The 12,276-nt window shown below is 47.0% G+C and overlaps 1 protein-coding gene across 1 annotated transcript in view; it reads left to right on the top strand.

The window, feature by feature from the left end:
• LDLRAD4 (low density lipoprotein receptor class A domain containing 4) overlaps positions 1-12,276 on the top strand; it is a 169,324-nt gene that overhangs the window by 140,014 nt on the left and 17,034 nt on the right. The window contains 1 exon segment of the mRNA XM_040264580.1: positions 9,093-9,247. Coding sequence (XP_040120514.1) covers positions 9,093-9,247 — 155 coding nt within the window.

Below are 12,276 nucleotides of genomic sequence, written 5' to 3'. Positions count from 1 at the left end.
CTAGTATGTTTCCATGATGATAGAGCTTTGGGTAGAAGATGACTTACCTTGTTTAATTAGGAGAAATACTTGAATAGTCAGTTACTTCTTCAGTGGGTGTCTTTCTGACTTTTTAAACCCTGACCTAGAGTGAGAAATCTCTTATCCTAACCCAGTACAAACACAGACCCTTACGTGCAGAGCCCAAGCATACCTTCACTATTGTACTGACTGCCTTGTGGATTGTGAGTCGGCTTAAAATCACTGTTTAGTTTCCTTTCTCTCTGAAGGCCAGAAGGGTAACCCTATGGTTAGGGAAGGGAATGAGCTGTCTTCCACAGCCACGTGGAGATGTGCCGTGGGCGGAAGCATGAGTAGTGTTTGGTAGAGTGTATAAGACATATTGTCACATGTATGTTTGATGGGCTTGGCACTGGGTAGTCAGCCTGGCTTTTAACCTTTTTAAGGAAAATTCTTACACAGTAAAGAGTGTAGGTATGATTTTTCCATGGTGGGGTGATTAGTGGTGTGATCCCTTCAGTTTTTAATGTTGTATTTCACTCTTGGAATTCCGAGATGAGAAACAAGGCCATGAAAAAGAAAATTTGTCGTCTACAAGTAGTTTAACAGGAAGTCATGGTTCCCAGTTGGAGTATAGAAGGAAACCAGAACTTGGTGAAGTGATCCAAGTTCGAGGTGTTTCTTAGGAGTTTATTATCTGAGTTGCACAGGTAAAACTTGGTTTTATGAATCAGCATTTACATGTAGAGGTGTTTTTAAACTTACGAAGTGCTATTTGCAGAATACTTTCATTTCATAGTTTTTTTTATTATATTGCCATTATTGAGATATTTCACATATGTAGTACAATTCCCCTATTTAAAGTATACAATTCAGTAGCTTTTAGTATATTCACAGAATTGCAAAACCATCAACATGATCTAAATTTAGAACATTTCTGTCAGTTTGAACAGAAACTTAAAGCCCATTACTAGCCATCCACCTTTTCTCCGAAGCTCCCAGCTTTAGCCCACCACTTATTTCCTATTAGTCTCTGAATCTGCCTGCTTGGGATATTTCACATCACTGTCTTTTGTAACAGCCGTCTTTCACATAGCATGGTATCTTCAAGGTTCTCTCATGTGGTAGCATGTATTAGGGCTTCATTTTGATCTAGTTTCAAAGCCAGCTGTTCACTACAAGTATGATAATTAGCTGTGAGCTTTGGTAGATGCCTTTCTGTTCCTGGTTTGTTGAGTGTTTTTATGATAAAAAGATGTTGGGTTTTTACCAAATACTTTCTCCATTTTTTTCCCCTAAGTTTTAAGCCAGCTTTTCTTCATTTATTTACTTATAATAGTATATCACTTTAAATGATTTTTGGATGTTAAGCCAACCTTGCAGTCCTGGGATAAATCCTAATTCGTCATGATACATTATTGTTGTTCAGTTGCTAAGTCATGTCTGAAGTGACCCCATGGACTACAGCTCGCCAGTCTTTCCTGTCCATCATCTCCTGGAGTTTGCTTGGACTCATGTTCATTGAGATATCAATAGCCTCAGATATGCAGATGATACCACCCATCTGGCAGAAAGCAAAGAAGAACTAAAGAGCCTCTTGATGAAGGTAAAAGAGGAGAGTGAAATAGCTGGCTTAAAACTCAACATTCAAAAAACTGAAATCATGGCATCTGGTCCCATTCATGGCAAATAGATGGGGAAACAATGGGAACAGTGACAGACTTTATTTTCTTGGGCTCCAAAATCACTGCAGATGGTGACTGCAGCCATGAAATTAAAAGATGCTTGCTCCTTGGAAGAAAAGCTCTGACCAACTTAGACAGCATATTAAAAAGCAGAGACATTACTGACAAAGGTCCATCTAGTCAAAGCTATGGTTTTTCCAGTAGTCATGTATGGATGTGAGAGTTGGACTATAAAGAAAGCTGAGCGCCGAAGAATTGATGCTTTTGCGGTGTTGGAGAAAACTCTTGAGAGTCCCTGGAACAGCAAGGAGATCCAACCAGTCAGTCCTAAGGGAAATCAACCCTGAATATTCATTGGAAGGACTGATGCTGAAACGGAAGCTTCAGTACTTTGGCCACCTAATACGAAGAGCCAGTTCATTAGAAAAGACCCTAATGCTGGGAAAGATTGAAGTCAGGAGGAGAAGAGGATGACAGAGGATAAGATGGTTGGATGGCATCACCGACTCAATGGATATGAATTTGAGCAAGCTCTAGGAGATGGTGAAGGACAGGGAGGTCTGGTGTGCTGCAGTCCATGGGGTCTCAAAGAGTCAGACATGACTGAACGACTGAAAAAACAACATGTCCATTGAGTTAGTGATGCCATCCAGCCATCTCATTCTCTGTCTCCCCCTTCTCTTCCTGCCCCCAATCTTTCCCAGCCTCAGAGTCTTTTGTGATGAGTCAGCTGTTCGCATCTGTTGGCCAAAGTTATTGGAGCTTCAGCAACAGTCCTCCCAGTGAATATTCAGGGTTGATTTCCTTACAATTGACTGGTTTGATTTCCATGCTTTCTATGGGATTCTCAAGAGTCTTTTCCAGCACCACAATTTGTCCATGCTGTCCATGGGATTCTCAAGAGTCTTTTCCAGCACCACAATTTGAAAGCATCAGTTCTTTGGTGCTCAGCCTTCTTTATGGTCCAACTCTTAGTTCATACATGAGTACTGGAAAAACCATAGCTTTGACTATATGGGCCTTTGTCAGCAAAGTCATGTTTCTCCTTTTTAATATGCTGTCTAGGTTTGTCATAGCTTTCCTTCCAAGGAGTAAGTATATTTTAATTTCACGGCTGCAGTCACCATCTACAGTGATTTTGGAGCCCACGAAAATAAAATCTGTCTCTGCTTCCACTTTTCCCCCTTCTATTTGCCATTCTCCTCTTTCACCCTCATCAAGAGACTCTTTAGTTCCTTGTCAGTTTCTGCCATTAGAGTGGTGTCATCTGCATACCTGAGGTTGTTGATTTTTCTCCCGACAATCTTGATTCCAGCTTATGATTGATCTAACCTGGTATTTTGCATGATGTACTCTGCATATAAGTTAAATAAGGGTGACAATATACAGCTTTGATGTACTCCTTTCCCAATTTTGGGGCTTCCCTCATAGCTCAGTTGGTAAAAAAAAAAAATCCGCCTGCGATGCAGGAGATCCCAGTTCGATTCCTGGGTTGGGAAGATCTTCTGGAGAAGGGATAGGCTACCCACTCCAGTATCTTGGGCTTCTGTGTGGCTCAGCTGAGAAAGGATCCGACTGCAGCGCAGGAGACCTGGGTTCAATCTCTGGGTTGGGAGGATCCCCTGAAGAAGGGAAAGTCTACGCACTCCAGTATTCTGGCTTGGAGAACTCCAGATCATGGGATTACAGTCCATGGGGTCGCAAAGAGTCGGACATGACTGGGTGACTTTCACTTTCACTTTCCCAATTTCTAACCAGTCAGTGGTTCCATGTCTGACTCTAAATGCTGCTGCTTGACCCACATGCAGGTTTCTTAGGAGAAGGTAAGGTAGTCTGGTACTCTCATCTTTTTAAGAATTTTCCACAGTGTATTGTGATCCACACAGTCATAAGCTTTAGTGTAGTAAACGAAGGCGAAGTAGATATTTTTCTGGAATTCCCTTGCTTTCTCTGTGATCCAGTGGATGCTGGCAATTTGATCTCTGGTTCCTCTGCTTTTTCTAAATCCAGCTTGTACATTTGGAAATTCTCGGTTCACATACTGCCGAAGCCTACCTTGAAGGATTTTGAGCATAATTTGCTAGCATGTGAAATGAGTACAGTTTTACGGAAGTTTGAACATTCTTTGGCATTGCTCTTCTTTGGGATTGAAAACTGACCTTTTCCAGTCCTGAACCCACTGCTGAGTTTTCCAAATTTGCTGATATATTGAGTGCAGCATCATCTTTTAGGATTTGAAATAGCTCAGCTGGAATTCCATCACTTCCACTAGCTTTGTTCATAGTAATGCTTCCTAAGGCCCACTTGATCTCATACTCCAGGATATCAAGCTCTAGGTACGTGATCACACTATCATGGTTATCCAGATCATTAAGACCTTTTTTTTGTATGGTTCTCCTGTGTATTCTTGTCACCTTTTTTTAATCTCTTATGCTTCTGTTAGGTCCTTATTGGTTCTGTCCTTTATTGTGCCCATTCTTTCATGAAATGTTCCCTTGATACTTCCAATTTTAAGAGAGCTCCACTCTTGAAAGTCATGTTAAGTAGCAATCGTGGGCCCTGGTTCCACCTTGTTTCTTCTGTTTGGCTCACAGGTCACAGGTTTTCTGAACTCCAGTTTGCTTGTTTAATCCAGATGAGGACTCTGGATTAGTCCAAAGTTTCAGAAGCCACCTAGGGGTTTTGTTAAAATGCAGGCTCTGGTTGAGCCAGTGTGGGATGGCACCCAATTTCTTGTGTTTCTAACCATCACTCTGGACCACACTTTGTAAGTTTCCAGGGGTTATTTTATTTCATGCTCCCACTGACTATACAGTGGAGGACTCAGCTTTATTTTACACATGAGAAAACAGCTTTTGCAGCTGATGAAGTCAGATGGCAGAACTAGAACTGGGGTCTAACTGGCCCTGAATTTATCCACATGAAGTATAAACTTCATACTGCTTTCCATTTTCTCCTGGGTTTGCAAGAGTAATTGTGGTTCTCAGAGCTGTAAAAGCCACCTAGTAGGGAGAAGCTTAACTGTTGTGAAAATAAATATTGAGACAAACACAGAATAATGATAATTCTTTTTTTCAATAGAGGGAAAAAGTACTGTCTTGATATCAATAGTGTGCAAGTAAACTCCGTAGTGCATTAACACAGGGCCTTCATTGCTGTTGTGCAGCTGTTTTAGGGTTTTTTTAACTTAGACTGATTTATTTAAGAAATGTTTAATCTGCTGTCAGCTTGGTAGCTGAGTCAAACCATGTAACAGTTTTACAAAATGATGGGGCGTGAGGCACTGTGGTTGGAACACATGTAGGGCATTGAACATTTCTAGATAAGTAGCTCTCTGTGTTACAGTTTTTTAAAACTAAAAATATATTAGTGAATTATTCTTTGCTATAGGCTGATGTTCACAAATATCAAATAAACTACTACTATGTTTTGAGTCTGTAGGAATGTAAAGTTCGTGTTCTTTTAAAATCCTCATTCATGACTTTAAGTGTAGCAAACTTACTAAAATGTACTATTTTGTTTTTTAAAGGCCAAATTCCAGGGTGTAAGTTTTATGTGGAAAATTTCATCTCCGGGCAGAATTTTATAGCATAGTCATAAACCTCAAAGAATGGGAACCTGTAATGGACAGAGCCATCACCTCTGACCAGAGTCGCCCTAACAGGCACACAAGACACATAAATGTCTCCGAGGGCCTCTGGCTCATGTAGAGACACAGAGTCTTTACAGATTTTGAGAGTTAGTGCCTCAATGGAATGCACATAGGTCCCCTGGGACTCACTGACCTGCTTTGGTTAGTTTCAGGGCTCTTTGTCTGCAGACAGAACCCAGGACGAGTCCCACCCAACCGTGAATGCTTGTAGGTCAGTCATGCTCAAGGTGTATGCATTTTCTCCAGGACTGTGTGTGTCACACAGGTCAGTGAATGGAGGGCCTTCACAGAGGAAACCTTGGGGCCGGAGGTGGGGGCTCAGCCCTGGTGGCTGCCACAGCCCCGGTGAAAGGACGAGCAGACAAGAACCACTCATTTGTCGTGGTTAGCCACACATCCTGTGGGTGCAGGTGAAGCCGTTGGGGGGCATATAGGGGGTGGGCACAGGGAGTAGAGATGCACATGGTGTTAAGTGAGATGGCACCAGGAAGTTATTTTGTTACTTGTGTTAACATGTGGTGACTTTATTTTTAATGAATAAATATTTAACATCTTTAGGCTTCCCTGGTGGCTCAGAGGTTAAAGCGTCTGCCTCCAATCCGGGAGACCTGGGTTTGATCCCTGGGTCGGGAAGATCCCCTGGAGAAGGAAATGGCAATCCACTCCAGTATTCTTGCCTGGAGAATCCCATGGATGGAGAAGCCTGGTAGGCTACAGTCCACGGGGTCGCAAGAGTCGGACACGACTGAGCGACTACACCTTCACCTTAGTTTTAATTTCAAATATGGTAAATGCTGGTAGATGTCATCCACATAGAGCTCTTTGGAGGTAATGAGTCATGTTTAAGGGTACAACGGGACCACAGCCCTGGAGGGCCCGCTGGCCTCAGCAGTGCAGGAGGGAGGGTCTCAGGAGGATCCCAAGAGGGAGCACACTTCCCAGAGAGCTGGCTCAGCACAGCCTGAGAGCAAATGTTTTTTAAAGATAGTTCTTTCCCTCTGAAAGAAAGGTGAGGGCTTCTGGGCAGTCCCCATAGCTGAAGACTATCTCCCCTTGCTTATACTGAACTTTTTAGTGTGATATTAGGTCAGAACAGTCATATTTGTCAGATAATACATAAGGTTCTAGGTGCTGTTGTCCTGTTCAGACCGAAAGAAATAAAGATCCAGAGTAAATAAAAAACAAGCTATAAAAATCTTAGAAGAAAAATATTTTTAAGAGTATTGGAGAGACCTTCCTAATCAATGAGAAGCTTTGAAGCTATAAAGGAAAAAGATTGTAGCAATATTTGATGGCATAAAAATTTATATTATCTATAAACCCATGGAAAAGTTTCAAGAAGTGACAGACCAGGAGAAAATATTTGTAATATAGCCATAATATGTAAAGACTGCTTACAAATGAGAAAGTTACAAATAAAGTGATATGAACTAGTATGAAGAGAAATACAAATTACCACTAATCATAGGGAAAGATCATAATCACTAGTAACCAGGGAAATACAAATGACAACAAGATACATGTTTTTGCCCTCCCCCCACTCCCCCACCCCCCACCACAAATTAGTACAAATAGAAGGAGCCACGAGGCAGGAGATTCCCTTCCCTCTCTCTGACAAGAGCAAGTGTACAAGGTTGTGTAAGTGTGTGGAATCTCTGCTTAGGGGTGCTCACAAGTGTGGGTCACACACAATCTTTTTGATCATGGTAGAAAAAAGAAATCCAACCACATAAAGAGCAGTCGCTTAGAGAATGCAAGGTCCAGTGTTTCGTATTTAGGAACTGGGGAATGAGATCTTGTTTAAAGATGTTTGTGATGTATTGAGTGGAAAAAAAGAACAATATATTTGTACAGCAATCCCATTCATCGAAAAGAAGAAAGCCCTTATTCAAGAGGTGAAAGACAGATACACACAGTGGCTGAATTGTGCCCTGGATGACATGAGCATTGCGGTGAGAGCTGCCGGCTTGTGTAGGGGAACTTGTGTATTATACACTATATCCATATATGTTCTTTACACTTTAAAGGAGTCTTCATTATTTTTTTTATAATAAAAATACTTTTTAAGTGAAACAGATATATATCTGCAAATGTCCATAGAAGTATGACAATATAATTTGATTGAATTGCTGCAAATGGTCATCTGCATAGCCTTCCATATTCAGAACAAGAGGACATGGGCTGACAGCTTCCAAGTGAAGCCTTAACGCATGTAGAGGCATGTAAGGCCCCTCACTGAAGTCATCATCCAAAAAGCAGTACAGTTTTCTTGAGAAGAGAAAACATTTGTCAATTCCAGGGTACAAGGCAACCTGAAAGGCAAGTTTTGAATACTCTGCTGTTCATTCACAAAATAGAAACAAAAGTCAGTAAAACAAGGCATTTTCTTAGGTTCAGTCTCGGTGCTGCATTGACTGCCCTTGATTCCGTGCTTCCTGTCTGCTTGTCCCCAGAACTGTGGTCCACTCCTGAGATGCCCACTTTGTGCTTGGTGGCCAGGGTGGGCCTCAATCTGCCTGCAGGAGTGATCCTCCAGGTGGGCACCTGTGCAGTGGGCGCCCCAGAACCCAGCTGGGGCTCCGGAGTCTGTCCTCAGTCCACCACTTTGCCTGCCGTCAGGAACACAAGATGATGGAGGTGGGCTCGTCATTGCTCACACAGCCTCATCTGTGTCCTCGGGGATGGGGTTTGGGGTCCAGTCACATGGGCACCACTATGTCCCAGACACGGACAGTTGTGTGCAGGCAGAGCGTTGTGAAGAAGAGTTTCTGCCTCACAAGTGTGTCATGCCCACAGCCTGTGAGGATAGACGAGGTCCCGCTGGTGTCTGCAGCCCAGCTGCAGAGTCCCAGCCCTGGCCCTCAGACAGGCAGTGATTTCAGTTTCCCGGAGGTGCTGCCATGACGATTCTGATAGTGCTTTGTAGCTTCTGGGGGCTTCCTCCCCGAGGACGTACAAGTGCAGACAAGCCCCTGCCCACCAGCCATGAGGCCTTTGGTGTCCAGAGCACAGCAGAGCAGAGCGGACAGCTACCGTAGGGAGCCCAGTCATGGGCCAGGGGTGCATCCAGCCCCCCAACCTGGGCCCTGCCGCCGCCCCATGCCCCGCCTGGCCTGGCAGGCCCATTTGTCCATCTCTGTCCCTCAAGTGTGAAGGGGGGGCCAAGGGTGGGGTGGAGGATGGTGCCACAGGATGGGACTTGTGGGTTCAGGAAGACCCTCCTTCTAAGCCCACAGGATGACACAGGGCTGGCCCTGGGCTCCGCTTCCCACAAAAGCCCTGGCACCCATGCCCACACACACTGCCGGTGAATGCACGGGTGGGGAGTGTGTGGTTTAGACAGACATCTGTAACGGTGCAGTGGGAACCCAGTGGAGACATGTCTCGTCCTTTCTCTGGGTGGTGCCTCTTCCCTCCAGGGTGCTGTGCGGCCATGGGGAGATGCTTTGGGAGTCATAGTTTCAACCTCTAGGGGCAGGGGTCTGGCAGGGACTGGGCCCTGAGCCTCTCGTGTCCCGGGAGATGGAACCCAGGAGTTGCCTGCCCTGGGGAAGGTCCCCGAGTGGTGGCTGCCTGTCCGTGTGATATGGGCCCATCTCAGGACAGAACCTATCTAAGCAGCTGGGGCCTTCCTCCCACACCTGTTAGCCACACGGCGATACCCTCAGGCAGCAGGCCCGGGGAAGTTTCTGTCCTTGGAGGGTCTGGGAGGGGGTGGCCCCATGCCCGGCTGACAGCTCTCCTCTTCATCGCAGCGGAGCTGGAGTTCGCCCAGGTGGTGGTGGTGGTGGTGGTGGTCACAGTGATGGTCGTGGTCATCTTCTGCCTGCTGAACCACTATAGAGCATCCACCCGGTCCTTCATCCACCGCCCGGGGCAGGACCAGAGGCAGGAGGACAGGCCGCAGCTGGTAAGTGTGGGCTGGGGCTGGGAGCATGGGCACAGGATGGCACTGGGCTCAGCTCATGAATCCACCGCACGGAATGCCCAGTCAGGGTGCGATGGTCAGCGATGCATCCTGCGTCCCCGCCTGCACCGTGAGACGGCGGCTCAGCAGGGCAGGGCTGTGAGGGTGCCAGCCGCCGGGGCGTGAGGGCCGGCGGGTTGTGTGGGCTTCAGGTCTGTTGTCCCCGTGAGTGGAGCTGAGGTTTCTCCAGTGTCCTGTGTCCCTGGCAGCCAGAGTCTGGGAAAGAGTGGGACTGCTGATTGCTTCCCCGAGACCCACAGGGACAGGGGCCTACAGGTCAGCCCTGAGGGAGGCCTCTCCCGGCCTTCCCTCGCCATCCACATCCCCTTCCTGCCGCGTTTCCTCCCCGCGTCCCCGTGCCGGGCAGGTGTGTCCCACGGCTTGGATTTTTCTTTTGATAAAACCAGGGAGGTGTGAATACCGCTCCCAGAGGTTTCACAAACTCATGATGCACGTTTACACAGTGACCAGAAACCGTTCAGCCCAGGCCAGAGCTCTGTTTCATGTCTAGTGGGGACACGGGCACAGATGGGATCCTAGAGTGCTGGGGGTCACTGCCCAGGAACATGTCCCCCACCTGGCGGTACTTCTTCCCCCTAATTACCGCCTCTTCCCTTAGGGCTCCTGAGAGGTGCTGCCTCCCTTCACATGGCTCTAGGAGAACAGTGTGACCCGCTCACAGTCAGGGTCCCACCGGGGACCATCTGTGGCTGTCGCGGTATGGGGATGCTGCCATAGTGATGCTCTGAGCCTGAGTGCACCCCCTCCACCCCGCCCCGTCCTCCCTAGGGGCCCTTCAGTAGTCGCACTGCTGCTGCTACACATGTGGGGCTTGTGGCTGCCTCGGGGACAACAGCAGTGACGAGAGCCTTTGCCTGCAGTTCCCCAAGCTAGGAGTGTCCACAGGGAACCTGCCTCATCAGAGGGTCTTGGTGTGGGCTCTGCCTGCCTTCGTTCCCTGGGTCATTGAGTGGACATGGGCCTGGTACCCACCAGTCGAAGAAACGTCGCAGCGAACCCCAGCCTCCCCCCATCAGCAGTGCTGTGGCTATTTTTGGTGGTATTTTCTGTCTTGGGGAGGCTGGGGGTCTCCAGAGGCCATTTGTGTGTGGGGAGGGGTGCACAGCAGGAGGCTGAAACCTGTAGGAGGGTGTGCGGTGAGGCAGCTTCAGGGTGCCCTTCTGGGTGCCCGAACATGCAGCCAGCCTCCCCACAAGGGGCCTAGAGGGGCCGGGCTGCCCGTGGCTTCATGGGGTTTGTGCTTCTTTGGAGATGGCCAGGGTTTGGAAGCGCGGTGTCTGCTGTCTGCATCCCAGAAGCCACCGTGCCTGCTGTCGGCCCTGGTAGGTGTGGTGCGCCCCCTGCCGGCCTCCCCGTGCGTGAGCATCCAGGGCTCTGAGCCAGTGTGTTGCTGGGACTCTCGCACGTCTGTGGGCCTTTTGGCCTGTTTGTTCTGGAACTGTGTGAGGTCTCCACAACCATGTTAGTAAAGAGTGTGTTTATTTTAAAGTGGTGTGAGAAGGGCTGGGAATCTAATTTATCAGCTTCTGGAAAGTTTGGTTTAACACTATTGGTTAATGTTATTTTTTATATATTTCTTTGGGGAAGAGTTGATAGTCAAGGTGGAACAATGAAGCCCGATAGTCGGCTTTTGTTTTTGAGGAGAGGCTGAAATTGTAGATGTTCTGATGTGGTTGAGGAAACTACTCCCTTTCTGCACTAATGGGCTTTCCCTTTATCTAGAAGGGAAAGGCAAGCTGGGGCCTCAGTAGCTGTGACAGCCCAGGTTCTCACAGAGAGCCCTCTGGAAAAAGGTGGGTTGAATCAGTGGCCTCTTTGGGCCCAGCTTGCTCAGTTTTGGAGGATTTGCTTTATGCAGTCATAGCCCTTTCCTCATGTGGCCCCTTGCTGCCCCCAAGGCCTGTGGAATGACACACTTCGTTGCCAAGAGAAGGACAGATGGAGGCTGTTTTGGCAAGGCTAGTGAGCCTGCATGACCACAGTGTCCCTGAAATGCCGTTCCAGGGGGCCAGGGCAGTAGGAGGGACCAGTGCTAAATTTGGTGGAAGCAGCCATTTCTGGATGAAAATGAAAAAGAGCTATCAGTCAGTTGGCTGCAGTTAAGTTACAAGAAAAGGAAATGCTTCAATAGTGGTAGCAGCAGTTAAGTGGGTTTGTAATAAAAAGCTGTGTGTTCTTTCTGAGGGAGTCTGCTCTTAGTATTTAGAACCTTCTTTTTTTTTAAATTGAGTTAGTTTTGGCTGTGACACTGGATCTTTGTTGCCGTGCAGTGGGCTTCCTCTAGTTGTGGTGTGTGGGTTTCTCATTGCAGTGGCTTCTCCTGTTGTGAAGCACTGGCTTTAGTTGCTCTAGCTTCAGTAGTTGCAGCTTGTAGGCTCCAGAGGGGCTGAGTAGCCGTGGCCCATGGGCTTAGTTGCTTCATGGCATGTGGAATTTTCTTGGACCAGGGATCGAACCCATGTCCCCTGCTTTGGCAGGCAGATTATTATCCACTGCTCCATCAGGGAATCCCTATAGAGCCTGGTTTATGTGAGTTTGGAATTTTCTTATTTGTTCTCTGAGGATGGATTTGATTTTTGGTACCAGCCAAAATCCATATAGAGTTAAGTCTCAAGATGCAATTGATCAAGTTACTGATACAATTTTGGTACAAAGTCAAGTGTGACCATTAGTAAGCCTGATGTTGTTCAGGCTACAAGCTAATGCTGCAGAGAAAGGCCAGGAAGAACCCAGGAGGGGGTGGTGGACAGAAGCCTGGTCCCTGTTGGTCAGGCTCTTGTGATAAGTCTATGTTCATGTGTTACTTCTGCTCATCTGCTGGTGAAGTGTGCTTTTACTTAGTCCTTAAAAATTGATGTGGTTTGTTCTGGGGAAGAAAAGTGTTCTCTGAATTATCTTGATTCTGAGTGGTCCCTGTTGGGGAGGCTGACCTGGGCATCTAAGGGAGGTGG

This window comes from Oryx dammah, unplaced genomic scaffold, assembly GCF_014754425.2.
Source record: "Oryx dammah isolate SB20612 unplaced genomic scaffold, SCBI_Odam_1.1 HiC_scaffold_22, whole genome shotgun sequence".
In the NCBI taxonomy this organism is placed as follows: domain Eukaryota; kingdom Metazoa; phylum Chordata; class Mammalia; order Artiodactyla; family Bovidae; genus Oryx; species Oryx dammah.
This window is presented reverse-complemented; position numbering and strand designations above follow the sequence as displayed.